This window comes from Haliaeetus leucocephalus, unplaced genomic scaffold (genome assembly GCF_000737465.1).
Source record: "Haliaeetus leucocephalus isolate CR32 unplaced genomic scaffold, Haliaeetus_leucocephalus-4.0 Scaffold473, whole genome shotgun sequence".
NCBI lineage: Eukaryota > Metazoa > Chordata > Aves > Accipitriformes > Accipitridae > Haliaeetus > Haliaeetus leucocephalus.
This window is the reverse complement of record NW_010972909.1, coordinates 3242268-3257678: the sequence shown is the minus strand read 5'-3', so window position 1 is coordinate 3257678 and position 15411 is coordinate 3242268. Positions and strand designations below refer to the sequence as shown.

The 15411-nt window shown below is 37.7% G+C and overlaps 1 protein-coding gene across 1 annotated transcript; it reads left to right on the top strand.

Moving 5' to 3' along the window:
- The first annotated feature begins 2880 nt into the window (after nt 1–2880).
- MANSC4 (MANSC domain containing 4) lies at nt 2881–8063 on the top strand. Its single transcript, XM_010575437.1, has 3 exons — nt 2881–3109; nt 6256–6390; nt 7375–8063. The coding sequence occupies exons 1-3, from the start codon at nt 2881–2883 to the stop codon at nt 8061–8063; spliced, it is 1053 nt and encodes a 350-aa protein (XP_010573739.1).
- Nucleotides 8064–15411: the final 7348 nt, after the last annotated feature.

The following is a 15411-nucleotide window of genomic DNA, read 5'->3' as shown; positions in this document are numbered from 1 at the left end:
GCAAAATGTTTGTGATTTAAAACCTCAGCATTAAATTTTATATATGCATTTCCCATAGAAAAGTCAAAGTGAAATTATGGGGAGGCTGGCAGAAGACTCTGAAACTTAATAGACAGAACTTTTCAGTTTTTAAAGGAGATTGCCTAAAGCAGCTATTTCCTTATTTATTTCAATCTTTTTATATTTCATTAAATAAAAAAAGTTTCCCTGCAGCTATTCCAGGTCTTATAATTTATTCAGAAACAGAGAAGGGAGAAAGAATGACAAGTAATGAAAAGGAAAAAAACACTGCTTGTTTGAAGCACGCAGCAGAACAGAATAAAAACATGAAGGTATTCAGAGTAGCAACGTGTCTATTGGCAAAATATACATTGAAAACACATAGATCTGTACACAACAGGGCTGGTTACCCAAGCCTATTTTTGCAAATACATAATTAAATATTAGGCACAGTGAGTACTCTCACTTACTGTGTTTGGAGACTGCCTCAATGGAAGTAACAGGTACTTGAGAATTTGTTACTTTATTCGAAACATGATACCAGAGAAAGACTTACTGAATGGTCTGAAAGACGTTTAGATGCTCAGTCACGTTCACATCCAGTCTCGCACTTTATCTTAATGTCTGGACAGAGCTCCACTGAAATCAAAGAAATCATATGGCATTTCAGGTCCATCTAAGTGAAATAGGTGACAGGGCTAGTCCTTTATTATTACTTTTTTTTCCTGAAAGGAAGAAGTAAACATACATGTTATCTACATACATACCTTGCAAGGCATCAAACATACAAAACCAGAGGAACTGAGACAGTTTCTTTATCTACAGACATAATCTTTATGTAACTACAAATACATATACCATCAAAGCTACCTATTACATCTAATTTTTTGCTCATGCAAATAGTTCTATTTATTTAAATGGACTAAAGACACATTCAGCTTTACCCAATATAAATACTTGGTTTGTATCAGTTTCATCTCCTTGTTAAATGCTTCCCCGAGTTATTCAGAATATTCTAGATTTCTCTTCTTGGAGATGTGGGAAGAGTAGGAGTGAGGAAAGTAATCAGGAATCAACATTTTTGCATGCAAGTCTTACAGAAAGCTGAATTTGGAAATTTGGAAATCTGAAACAAAAATTTTAGAAAAATACACTGTCAATAGTGCTTGTGGCAATAGTAGATAAATGCTTAAAAACATCCCAGTCCACTGAATGCAAACTAACAGGTGTATGGAAACATATTTAAGGTTTTAAGAAGTGATTTTCACAGACATTAAAATAAAGCACATCAAACCACCAAAACTAAATAAAACAACACAACTACCAAGAGCTGGTTTTCAGGACGGAGGCTTAAAGAATTACCCACTTACGCTCTTCCTTACAATTTAATTCACGTATTCGCCACAACAGACATGCAGTCTGCATAAAACCAGACATTTATTTAGAATCCTCCTTATTATAGACAGTAGTTCCACTGAATAAATAAATGCCTTGGTCTTGCTATTGGATCAACAGGAGTTAACCTACTCTGAGCTTTACTACTTTCTAAGGAACTCTGTGTAGAACAAAATTGTGTACGTGTTGGCTCATTTCCAAACTTGGGGGCCTTGTTTTGCAAAATAAACACCAGCTATAATGACTAAAGAATTCAAATGAGTTTGAGGCTTCCCCCCCATGTAACCGATCTATACTTTATATAGAACTGGGGAAATTCCTTGATTCTAATCTTGAAGGAAAAAAATGCAGTCTAAAATATTTTTATATATTCAACACACAATTTTTATAGCAGACAACCATATTTCTACCTAGCTCTCTCAACATAACTATGTAGTCCATTGAGTTTAAATCAACTCATGTATTGTAATAATTTAAAGCCTTTCTGTATGAAAGGCGTACAGAAGTGGGAATCTTGCATACAGAAGTGGGAATCAGGGATGAAACTGGGTCCTTTTAAGAAACAAAACACTTGGGAATTTCAGGTTTCAGACCAGGTGCTTGAAAAATTGCCTCCCTATATGCCAACGCTGTTTTCTTTCTTTAAGCCTCACAGGCCTTTTCCAATGCTTAAACATAAGCAGAAAAACCCATACAGACTGGTCAATATTCTTAAACTTATTAGGGGCAGGACTGTGATTACCTGTCTGGTCCAGAGATGAATGCAGGTTACAGCCTTCTCCAGTCATATTAATCTATTTCTAGATCTTTGCAAATAAAATTGTATTATTCTTGCAACCAAAACAGAGTAGGGAAGGGGAACAGATTTCCACCTCTGGCTAGCAGACAGAATTAGATAATTCAGTTTGTTAGTAAAGAAGGAAACTATATTTGCAGCCGCCAGATAATTAAAAAAGTGTTAAGAAACTAAACTGAGCTGTTTCTATTGTGTTGAGTGTAATAGCGTGCCTGAATGAAGTGGCAGACCTACCCACTCTCACGTGACTGTACTGCATACTTTCAGAGCTGAGGTGAATCAATATGCTGAGTTTACCATTATTCACACAGGTTAAGGCTGTCTGCCTAGTTTGGTCTTAGAAGGACAAGAGACACAAACTGGGGACCAAAGAAACAAGTTCTCTGAATGACTAAAACCTGCCTGTGCCTTTTGTCCTTCAAAAACTGTCTCCAAATGATCAAGTTAGGGAACAGCAGCAATAACTATTATAATTGTACGTAGCTCCTAAAACAGCTGCTTCCTTCCAGCAGCTGCCCAAAGAGCATCATGGGAATTGTTTGGAAAAAACATCCCCTGGCCCATGTCCCTGGCAGAATTGGCAGTATCCTCACCACTCAAGAGATTGTCTCTTAAAATGCTGGTCCAAACTTTAGTGCATCCATCCATGGAGGAGAAAGCGTGCTGATTAAGCCCATTACATCAAAGAAATGGTTCTGCTGGTGGTAGTAGCCGAAGTGCTGTTGGTTCTGCGTTTGGCTGTGGAGTCGGACTCTCTCTGCTCACCCACTACCTTTTACAAGAACTGCTGGATCCGACGCTTCCCAGGTCTTCTGATTGACCTGCGGGAATCACAGAAGAGAGGAGCCCAGGTGCTGAAGATTTATGCAGAAGTCTCACCCCAACAGTGCAGCAGAACTTGCTGCCTTCTGAGGAATGGTGAGTGTTTATTACCAAGATCGTGGCATACATTAAAATTTATATCACAACATTTGAGGAAAAACATTTTGGGTAATTTTTATCTAAACACTCCTTTACTTGAAGAAGAAATGATGAAAAAAAACCCCAAAACCAAAACCAAGGATGCATGTATTTTTTTGAGTCAGGAAAGCAGAGGCACATTGTAACTGTTCCCCCACTGTCAGTCCCATAGAAAGAAATCTGACAATCTGAATTTTTTAGAAGACTACACTAGAAACACAGGAAAATCTGAAAGTCTGCTTTGAAATTTTAGATCTCTGTTACAAAGCTTGAGGGCAATGCCAACATTAAAACAATAACTCTTCAGGATCCATCACCATCTACTCCTGTAAAGAAAAAACAGTGACACTGATTCCAACAGGACTCTTCTTCATGGAGTATGGTACTACACCAGGACATGGTGAGGGGAAAAGGGAGGGAACACACAATTTGTCCTTCTCTGAAACACAAGAATATTCATTTTCTTGGAGAGAGCACTCTCTTGTTCTGTGTTTACACTATGTTTCTCACGCAACCCAGGTATAACGTTAATATGAACAATAAAATTAGAGCAATAAGTAATAGCAGTTATTCAGCTGGCAACCCCTTTTCCCTAGCCTTGTAAACTCAGACTCAGAATAAAAATAAGAAAAATCATTGCTTTTCTTAAGCCCAAGACCATACTTTCTCTATATCACACTGCACTGGTACACTGTAGGAGTATATTTTAGGAGTGTGCATGAAGTGTGTGTCTGTGGTGCCTAAATTTGACCACAAAACTCAAAAGACTTGAAAGGTTTTTGGATATGGAGGATGAAAGTGAGGTACCAGTTACTAAAAGCAGTCAATATAAATTTTGATGAAATTTCGAATTACGAGCAAAAATATGACCTTGACAACTTGACATTGACATAACTGATGTAACTGCCAGCTGCATTCCTGGGAAGAGTCAACTTATGTCTTAAATTCTATGAGGAAAGAACAATTTTGACAAAATCCAGAACATTGTATACCTGGGTCTGAAGGCAAGGGTACATACTGCTACATGTGATGCAAGTGAAGAACAGTTTTCTGTTGGAAGAAAAATCATCAATGTGAAGAAATATCTGAAAATAGTGATATTTCAAACAATGACTTCAATAATACCACATTGTTAGTGTTTGCAGACTGTTTAAGAACCCTTGAACAAAAGATATCACAGAAAAGCAAGTACTACATAGATATTTCATAGAAATATTTGAAGGGCTTTGTCTTTTAGACTGTTAACTTATGCTAAAAATGATGCAAAATGTTTACTGATGCCTAGAAATATTTCTATATTCAGAATTATTTTCTTAAAAACAGTCACCGGATTTTAAATTCCTTTATCTGTAGAAGCCAATGTTTTTTATATCTCACCTGTTGAAATGCCTGTAGTTCTCAGGAAATATATCAAAATAGTTATGTACTGGCTAAATATGCTTCTCTAACACTACAAAATGTTTCTAATCTTTTAAAGAACAGTGTAAACCAATTGGTATATAATAAAGCCAGAGCTTTCTATAATCCCTATAAGATTATCATTCTGTCTTCTACAAGTTATGTTCTTCTATTGTTTTGATAATCATAACCTTCTTTGTACTGGTCTCACTTTCATAAATATCTACTCTAAGCTCAAGTTCCTATGATGTAGAACTGGAAACTGATGAAGCCTAACTAGAGGTAGATATAGGACATGAAAATTACATCAGCGAAAGAAAAATTGCTGATTATTATCTTTGATTAATTGTATACATTTTTTGAAAATACTTCGCTCTTAGGGCAGGTAAGTGCATTATGACAGAAAAAAAAAACATTTTCAAGGCGTGTGTTTACTGTGTTAAATCTATGATGCAGTATTGAGGCTGCTAGATGAAAAATACAAACAATACAGAAAAGGTGGTAAGCTCAGGTGTAGTCTATTTTCTTTCTTTTCTCATTTGTACATAGGTTAGGGATTATTTTTTTTTAGTTACACATAAAATGGAAAAAGTTGCATGACTTTTTCTGTTATACATTGCAGAAGCATTACAAATTATTTTCATTACTTACACATGTGAGAAAAATGTTCAGAATAAATACCTAAATAAATAGAACACATTTATAAAGCCCTGTCCTGCCAATACATTTTTAATTGCAGGTAACCATATTAGTTCAGGTATGGAGGCTACATTCAAGGCAGGTAAAATGAAATAAATAAAACTCCCAAAACTTCGTACGACTAAACCAAAAACTAACATTGATCCTGTTCCAAGCACATTGATGTAATAAAATAAAATTAACTTCTGACTTGATATTTTGACTTAAGATTTTGATGTACTGTAAGACTCTGAAAGAATAATCTTTCCTGCTTTTTATATAGTGTGACTCCAATAAGTATTTTAGCATACATTTTCAATCTAAATCTTAAAACATTAGGATTTGCACATCATATACTTTTGAAAATCGGGTTTCAGCGACAAGTTGTTCAGGCATTTTTTCATTATTACTTTAGCCCTGATTTCTGATGTGGGAAGATAAAACTGAACCTCCAAACATAAATGAAGAATTGTCTAAACTGCTCTATTCACAGAAATACAATAGTCCAAAGGCAAACAGAGAAAATGAATGGGAACTGGCAGCAGAGCAGGATGTCACTTACTTATTGTAGTTCAGGATGTTTTTTAATAGTCTGGGTGAAATGAGTGGTTGCAGTCCAGTTTCAAGCAGACAGGTATATTACACAAAAGAAAACACTTTAAAGCTGCCTTCCTTGATAGCTTTACTTTTAGAAATGGTCCACTCACTGCATGAGAGACATGAAGGCAGGCAACTGGTAGGGGGACTACAAGATAAAACATATAATTTTATTTAATCAGATACATTTATAATTCAGATGGGTATTCGATTCCTTTTCTCCAGATGTAAAATAAGAATATAATTATTAGTAGTTCTGCTTTTCTGACTGGACACTTAATTAGTTTACATGATAATCAGAGAACCACAGATTTAAAGTACTATGGAGCTGCCCAGTATTAATGATCTTCTGATGTTAAATAATATAATAACATGCAAAATGCAATGGTCATTATGCTGATAAGCTCAACTTTATTCCTTTTGTCTTACAGTTTCCTGCAATCTAGCAGTGTTCTACCATGGAGCCATTCATGAGAATATGAATTGCCTGCACATGTCTTGCCCAGCATTGGAAAGCTGCATATTAAAGGCTAGAATCAATGTCATTTTGTACAACATCACAACAGGTAATTAAACGTTTCACTTATAAAGGCTGAAAACATAGCAACTATAGGAAACATTAAAATTATACTAGGTCAGTTGCTGTGCTGGAAGATCTTCTGAAGTAACATGCAATGCTAAAAAAGCATAAGACTTCTTTCCTTATTCATTAATGTACCTACTTCTGAGAATACTTTCCCCCTTTCTTCCATTCAATACATGAGAAAGGACCTTGAAGATACATCCTGCTCTCAAGAGTCATGCTCCAAGTACCTAACCGATACTATGCTTGGGGAAAATACCATACCAGATCTGACAGACTGAGAGGCGAAGCTGCCACTGCTCCATGACCCCAGATCCAACCAGTAGCAAGGCTGAAAGTGTATTCCCATTAGGTACATGCATGAAGAGCACACATACCTACCACAAGTATGCATATATACACAACCAGCCACACAGGTAACCCAGACAAATGCATAAAGCAGACACACGAACACAGGTAGCACCAAGAGCCTCATCCTGCTTCTTCTGGTGGCACACGACAGAGATCTGCTAGTGAAAATATATATACACACCTATGTACAATGTGAATCCCCCCAGCTGGGCTCAGATACTCAGTCTGCCCAGCCTGGACCCCAGTCGCTGTCACCCAGACGTCCAAGCCCCTGAGGGTGCAGCCCCCCCTCCAGTTGCTGGTGCAGACTGTCACTCACACACACAGCCCCCGTTTGTCAGGACTCCCCTACTCCCCAGTAGCCTAGATCCCTCCCTTTCCTCACCTTTGGTTCCTTCCCTAAGCATCCCATAGTTAAGTCCTGTGCAATCCCTAAATGCACTTCCCTTGCATCCCGTGAAGTGTCCCCTAACCCTAGGCAGTGACACCCCCAGTCCAAAAAGTGTTGATGGGTATTACTTGGGCTCCCTGACCTGCCGTTGTCTGCATGTGCTCCTTTCGTGGGTGCGCAGATGAGCTTTCATTGCATTAACTAACATCGTTTATGATTTAATAGGGATTGATCCAGATCTTCTTATTTTTGAAAAACTGACATCCAAAGAGCCAAATACTCACTCCACACCAAGTAAATATGAAAGTCAAAACAGCACAAAGTCCACCGAGTGGGAAAGATGCCAGCATCATAATGCCACGTCGAGCTCTCTTCTGCTCCAAGCTCCCTCTTCTACCACCAGCCACAGCTTAACAGCAAACACTTACACCTCCAGCACAAGCCTGACAGTCCAAAAACCTGAGGTTACTACTTATTCCAGGGCAGAAACTTTTCCACCAGATGATCATTTTGCTAAGAGGACATGCAGAACTTCAGTAAGCACTATGTCAACCACCAGCTCAGACAAGAAGGCTGCACACTCAACTTTGATATCAAAGTCTGCCGAGGTATTATCCCACATGCCCACTCCTCCTCGTCTGAACAGCAGTAAGCAACACTTAAATGAAACCAAAGGCTACAGTGGTAGGAATTATACTTCGGATAATGAGGCACCTGCTTGGGAAGCTGCAGCTTTGGGTGTCTGGTTGATTCCTGTTGTTTTTTGCTCTTCTCTCATCTTCCTTTGCTGTTGTACTGTTGCTTTCACAGCAGGGCATTGCAGTAACAGGAGAGGTCAGTATAAGCCGATAAGGAGAAGAAGAGCAATGTCGAGACAATTCATAAAACATACTGCTGTCAAAGGTGATTTGTAAAATACTGTCACCATCCTTGTTTTGGAACAAATAGCTTTTTCAAAATTAATCATATATACCAACCTATTTCTTTTACAAAACCAAAGATAATTTTTTCAGTGATGGTTTCAGAATCTTTCAGTTGTAATTTAATTCTTGACAGATGAAACACAATTCCCCTGTCTCTCTAGGTAAGAAGTACACACTCATAGCTCCCACTGCATGCTCAGAGGTGTTCGAGCACATTTTGGTTCAAAATCCGACCCAGACTAATGCCTAACAAACAGTATACACTTTCCCTAACTTAAGAGAGCAGATTCACTGCAGCTGTACGTACTCTCTCCCCTGACTTTGAACTAACCTGAGAAAATTAAGTATAAGTGTAATCAGTAAAACCGACCAAAGTTTTATAGTATCATAAAATCATTAACCCTAATCATCCTTTAATTGCCTCAGATCTCATTGTTTCTATAAAAACTATCAATTTTTTTCTCCAAGTTCTAGATTACCTTTTTTCCTCATTTATCCCTAATATTGAGACAAAACAATTTTAGCCAGCACTCTTTACTCCTTCAAAGAAAAACGCCAAAAAGAACCCAAATCCCCAAAACTACTGAATTCCATAAACTCATACCCAAACAATTGATCATTCAATCTTTATGCTTTACTTTCACCCCACTTCTCACTTCTGGTAACAAGAAGCACCCTCAGACTTCAACTGCTTTTGTAACGTTACTTGCTCTGCAGTGCATTGACAAATCCATTCTGTTATTGGCTAAGGAAAACACAAATGTAACTAACATTTGCTCATGCCTTGCAGTTAGCATCAGTCTGTGTTGTCCACCTTGACTTGCTTTTCCTTGCCTACTTGTATTTATCATCTACATCATCAGCTTTTCAAAATAGGGACAGTCATTTAATGTATGTTGCACAGGGATACACAAAATGTTTTGAAATCTCTGCAAATTACCTTTATAATAAACCCCCCTTTTTTGTTTCCTCATCCTGTATACTCTATTCGTAAAATTGCTCCTCCTGAATATAAGTCAAGCAACTAGATCAACAAGGTAGCAAGGTATTTCCTTGCCTTACCTTACTTAGGAAGTTTGCTTAGCAAAGCAAACATTTTCAACAGTAACCAGGATTGTTCTTCCTCTTTTAAACTTGTCGACATCTCAGAGTTTCTCACTTTCTTCACTTGCTGTAAGAAGTTTTTATTTCCCAGACCAGTGTAAATGTTATAAAAAGGAAACAATAAAAAATAGAACTGATTTTCACGTCTATGTGGCAGTAAATTATTTTAAAACTACTAAGATTCATGCAATATTCAAAGACTGCAGTGATGAGGTTGTAAGGCCACGTGAATACCTCATTACAGTTGAGCAGGTTTGTTTCAGAGGAAAAGACCTAAAATTATATTTCAGCCCACACTGATCAGCACTGTAGCTTACAAAACTGAAGTTAAAAATCCCCTCATTTATATTATTTGATTGACCTTGTATGCTAATTTATATGTAATAGAAGAGGGACTGACACAGGATGAGAACATTTTAAAGGAGTGAGGTTATTTAATCAGTTGAAATAACACAAAAATTCCTTCTATTTTAGCTAGAAAAATCAGGTATGAATTGTTTTTAAAGGCAGTTCTATGTTTATATGTAAAGTGATACAAACTCTGGAGATGTGCCCACTGCATGATGCACTTGTAAATTTGAACAAGCTGACTTACCATCAAATTGTACTTTCTTAATTCATCATGGGGCTGAATCTAGCACATAGTTTAACTATCACTAAAAATTTCAACTAAGAGTGATGAGACCCCAAGGGCTCTTCTGAATTAGAGGAAGCTGACAGGTGTTCTTTTCCAGCTTTTTAACACTGAAAGGAAAAGAACTAGGAGAAAGGAACCAACATACTCTATATTGTATCAAAGGATGAATACAGCAACATTGTAAATAAAGAACGTATGTCTCATCATCTTAGGGTAATCTTCATGGATCTGACCCCGAAATGGATAAGTCTCAGGTCTGACTCATTTCATTAGGAAACAAAGGCACACGTATATCAGAGGAGAAACTCAGTTCTTCATCCTGTAGATTACTGCGACGTGCTTTATATCCTTTCTCCACAACTTAGACTGGAAATGGTGATGTGTGCCAAGACTGTCAGTACTCTCTTTTTTAGATTAGGAGCTGCAGACCATGTCGTTCAGGATTCTCTTTGTACAGTGCTCTACCAACCATTCTCTGTCAAATTCTGAAGGAAATGTTCATGGCTCAGTGAACCACCTTTCTGTTAAAGACACAAGCATTTATAAATTCTTAACCAGAAAATGAGATTTTTCAAAGTTCATGTTTTGATGTCTACCACAGATAATGGTCAGATGCTTCATACATCATGACAACCTGATCAAATACATTAAATAAACAAACTGATTAACCACATGCTCCAAGTCAACTTGCACTAATTTCATTGTCATCAAGTCTTCAGTATCCATTCTTATCCTGACTCTTCTTCCTATTCAGGCTGGGCTGCTACCTAAATGCCCCACAAAACATCTGCTGACAGTCTGCAGTGCTGCCAACTCAATAGTGCTTGGCCTCTTCCAGCTTGTTTAATTCTTCCTTTGCTGTAAATGATCCTCCACAGCACCTTGATTCAAGAAGAATAGCTAGTCATAGGGGATAGGTACTACTATTAGATTTATTTTTTTTAAAAGGGAAATCAACTCCTGAAAAAGTGAGAACTTGCTATTCTTACACCAGGGATGTTGTATACCTACAAATGCAAAGACTAGCAAAGAAATCCTTTCACTAGACAGGGTACACTCCAACACGCCAGAAACACAAATCTCTGCAAGGCGGCATTAATTTTACTAGAAAGAGGTCATAGGTAATATACTACTTGCTTTCAAACAGGTGGGTTTTTTCCACCTCCTTTTACTCTCAGAAAAATAACTTCTATCCAACCATTGATCAGTTGTGTGATCTGCAGCAAGTCACAGTCATCCCTGGTGTCCACGGTTTTTCATCTCCAGATTAGTGACTGTATAATGCACTTAATAGCACCTTGATGCTCCTTTGATACTTACCCTCAATATTATGTTCTGTAGAATCATATAATGGAGCTAGGACCTCAATACTCACCAGAAAAAGAAAATGAGACAGAAGTGAAAATTTCTGTGTGTCCCACACACACATGCTTCTGGGGCAGGATGGAATGACTAAAACGTACAAGATTATGTTCTGAAAAGTCTTCTAGGTTTGTTGGCATATAGAGAAAAAAATAGGCAGGAAAAGGGTTATATAAAGCACAGTAGCAGGATTATTTTATTACAGACTAGGAGAGCCACAAGACAATAAATACATACATTTTAAGTATGAGGGAAAACAAGAAATGGGTAGAAAGATAATTTGTCCAGACAACACAACCCTTTTTAGTCACTGTCTCTTTATCCCTTACTTGTGCTTCTAGCAATGTTATGCATGAAAATAGGGCAAAAAGTGTCAACTCCAGCCAGGAGTACAAATTAGTTCCCTGAAGACCATGAGATTATCTGTAGGGGTTTACCAACTCTTCACACACAGCCAGTCACAGTCAGGGCTTAGGGCTTGCTGAAGTTACAAGTAGTTGTAACATCTACTCTCCTTGCCAAAGACTAAATTATGTCTCTGTCCAGGCCTTCTTGTCTAATCTAAGCAAGAGATTATGCTTAGTGTCCGACAGCCCTTTTTTAAAGGGCAAAAGTGCGATAGACCATAGACAAACAACCTCAAGAAACTAGCAACACTTTGAACATCTCACTTCACAACTCCTAGCACACTGTTTACTAAAGACATTTTATGCCAGTGATTACAGTAGTTTCTAGATGCAAAAAATTAGCCCAAATGCTGACAAAGCCAATTCTTTTCCAGTTTGAGCAAGCGCTAGATCTCAACCTTTCTTTGGAATGTTTATATGGGAGATAAAAGAAAGGTTAGTCTCCTCAATAGCACCAGCAAAACTATGCATCGCAGCTATTCCAGATGGCCAAGAACTTAATTCATGTGAGGTTTTTTCCCATTGGAGATGATGGCTTATTTTTCCTTGCTGTAAAGAACTTACTTTTCCAGTTTGCGGGGGCAAGTGTTTGGATTTGAAATGAGACATCTGCTACTTGGAGGTTAGAACAGTGACCGCAAAGCAGCACATACAGTAGTAGTCTTCCTGCTCAAGTTTCAATTTGTGATGGACAGGGTTGCCTGAGGTCAGGGCTGTCATGAACCAGCTCAATGTTCCTCTTGGCCAGTAAATACCAGTAAAAGAATTACCTATGGAAACAGCCAATGCCTCTAGATATTATGTGTGTTTTTTTTCTCCTCCTTCCTTTCAAATTTATGCACTGGGGGGCCTAGCCTGCTTCTTGATTTAAGTATTATCTACCTACATTTCTAAGTAACATGAGCACTTTCATGTAACAAGAAAGTACATATACACAGGTATGTAGAGAGGGATACACACCTTAGAGGCATGCATTTACATTATGATGCACATGATATATTAATAAGTGACCATTGCTACAGATACACTTACTACTCTGCCATACAGTTGCTTAACCTGTAAGTCTATTACTCTTTAACTCCTCATAGTTTTTAAACTTCAGTGCAGGTTTCCAATGACATGGTCTGCAAGAGTATTATACAGGAAAATAGAGATGTGTAGCTCAGTTCATAAAAACATGTGCTGTATTATACATCATCAAGGTTGGGAAGACTCCCACTGGAGTTAACATCCCACTGTTCTAGGTATTCTACATAATCACAGAGAAATACTGCCACCCTCAAACACAAACAGTTCAGAGGGGGGAAACAGAAAAATGGAAAGAGAAACATCCAAGATGACAAAGAGCTCAAAATACAACCCAGGCTACCTTTGATCCAGTCCACTGCATTACACAAGTTCTGTACTGTAACATATAAACCATTACTAAAAATCACAAGCGTAACTCTGAATTTTATATTGCATTTGACTCTAGCAGCTTGATTTGGCACTTACGGTATTAGAAAGATTTTAAATTTTGCTCGCATGTTTCTTAGCAAGGAGAGGACATGAAGACGACATTGAAAACCAAGGTTGGAGGTCAATCTTGCAGATTTCTAAGGCCAGCTGGCCAAGTGTTCTATAGCCATAGGGTCATTAAGCCAGATACTACTGGAAAATTGATATCTCTGACAATTAATTCCTGATGGTAAGTGTTGGATGTGGTTAAGGAACACAATGAATTAGTCCCACCATTGTTCTTTGCCAGTAGGTATAACCTATTGTTGGTAGAGACATCTGAGTGTCCTGGCACTCAGAAGACAGCAACCTTTTATCCTGCCTGTATTTCTTGAAACATTTATAGAATGTATATAAGCTAGGCTTGAACATTTCAGAGGGAACGCTAGAAGCCTGTGCATTTTAGGTTTTCCATTAATTAGCTGTGAAGCTAATGAAATGCTAACACAATCAAATGAAAAAAATCAATTTCCCTTGCTGTGCTGTTCTTTCTACCAGCCATTATTATTAGTTAAGTCAAATTGCTATTTTAACTACACCTTTCATACAGAGTCATGCTTAGGTCCATTTAAAGTCTATGAAGAGCAAAGGAAAATTGAATTGTCCTCTGTTGCAGAGAGGATTTTATCAGGTACTCATATGTCCTGAGTACATAAGGACAACTTTATGGAGAAAAGCAAGCTTATGGGGTTTTGGATTTCTTAAAAGATTAAGGGCATTACTCATGACAGTCTGGTATAAGACATGCCACTGCAAAAAGAAGTTAGTTACATATGCTTGCTAGTACACCAGACAGTATGCAAGCACTGACAAAGCTAATTAAGGAAACAAATTTTTCTTGTGTACATACTAGAACCAAATTGCCTTTGGCATAAAGCCAGGCACAACTCCACCATCCATACCACTCTGAGTCAAACTGCAGTTGCTTCCTCAGTAATTTTGGTTTCACAGCTGTTCAAAAAAGATTAGGAATTAGAGATATACTATTTCACATGAGAATTTTAAACATTACCCTCATTAACCCTGACTAAAGGAACAATCTGATAGCAGCTAAAACTTACCCCATATTAAGCTTCTGCTAAAACTTCATATTAATACAGATCTAAAAGGAAGGACCCCTAAATAACCAAGTTGGTAAGTGCAAAATTGGAATTATAGGCCAAGCATTTTCAATCTTAGCTACAGCTCTGGCAACTTCTCATAGGGAGTAAAAAGCTGCATTAAACTCAGTCTCCTTCCATAAGAAAACAGTCCCTACCTAAGAAGAATACTTCCAAAACTGACAATGTTTTGGAAATGGGAATACATAAACCCTTTGGCTGTATGCAAACACAAAACAATGAGAAATCCTAGCAGTCAGTGAGTCAAGCCACATAGGACACCCTGCAGAACTCAATTCCCTTCAGTTGTCAATGTCCTTATTCTTATGCTGCTGCTTCTCAACAAGTTGCTGGCAGGGCCACATGCTAGGTTCTTCTTGTAGGTATGTAGAATCCTTAAGTCTGATGAATAAAAACTCCCTCTGCCCCTTCTAGAAAATGAAGACTTTCTCTCTAAGCTGAAATCTTAGTAAGCCAGGAAGGTACAATAAAAGCAAGAAGAGTTACATCCTTTCAAGCTGATATTTTTAAGGGCTTTTTTTTTTTTATATTAGCCATGAGAGGGCAATAGAAGTTGCCTGTGATTCCAGTGCTTCAAGTCAATTCCTTTCAAATACAAATTACCAAACACAAGATAAACACCCATATAATTTCCTTCTCTGTGCTTCACAGCAGTAAGCTGGATGCTACAAATGTTTGGTTTTTTCTTCCTTGAACAGCCTGGGTACATTCAAGAGACAACTCAGCAGGCCTCAGGGTACCAAGACTCAGTCCATTCCTCACCTCACTACTCACCAGCTCTCACTTTCAGCAACTCTCATCATTCTTCCTTTCCCAGGTATTTTGGTATCCTGTCAATAATTGCTAGTTCACCTGCCTACTACCATCCTATTTTCTATCTTATTTTATGCCACCATTTTAGAGACAGGTATTTTTACTGAGGGTATTTGTTAGCCCTCATGATGACAACTGAGAGAACCTCATACTGCTCAGTGTGTTTCAACACCTCTCCAAAAGTTAAACTACTTAGGCAACATTACCTTTATTTTACAGGAGTACAGATAGAGAAAAATCTGACATTTGAAAAGCATTTAGAAAGTTTAGAACTCTTAAATTTCAGACTCTTAATTAATGGATCTGGGAGCTTAAGTAATTTCATTGTTTTTGACATTGTTGCTGTGAGTTACATGCCAAAAGATACTGTGTGAGAAGTGATTAAGCAGAGGACTGAA

Coding starts and splice junctions, on each gene's coding strand:
- MANSC4 (XM_010575437.1), top strand. CDS start 2,881: ATGGTTCTGCTGGTGGTAGTAGCCGAAGTGCTGTTGGTTCTGCGTTTG. Junction 3,110..6,255: donor TTGCTGCCTTCTGAGGAATG/GTGAGTGTTTAT, acceptor TTTGTCTTACAG/TTTCCTGCAATCTAGCAGTG. Junction 6,391..7,374: donor TTTGTACAACATCACAACAG/GTAATTAAACGT, acceptor ATGATTTAATAG/GGATTGATCCAGATCTTCTT.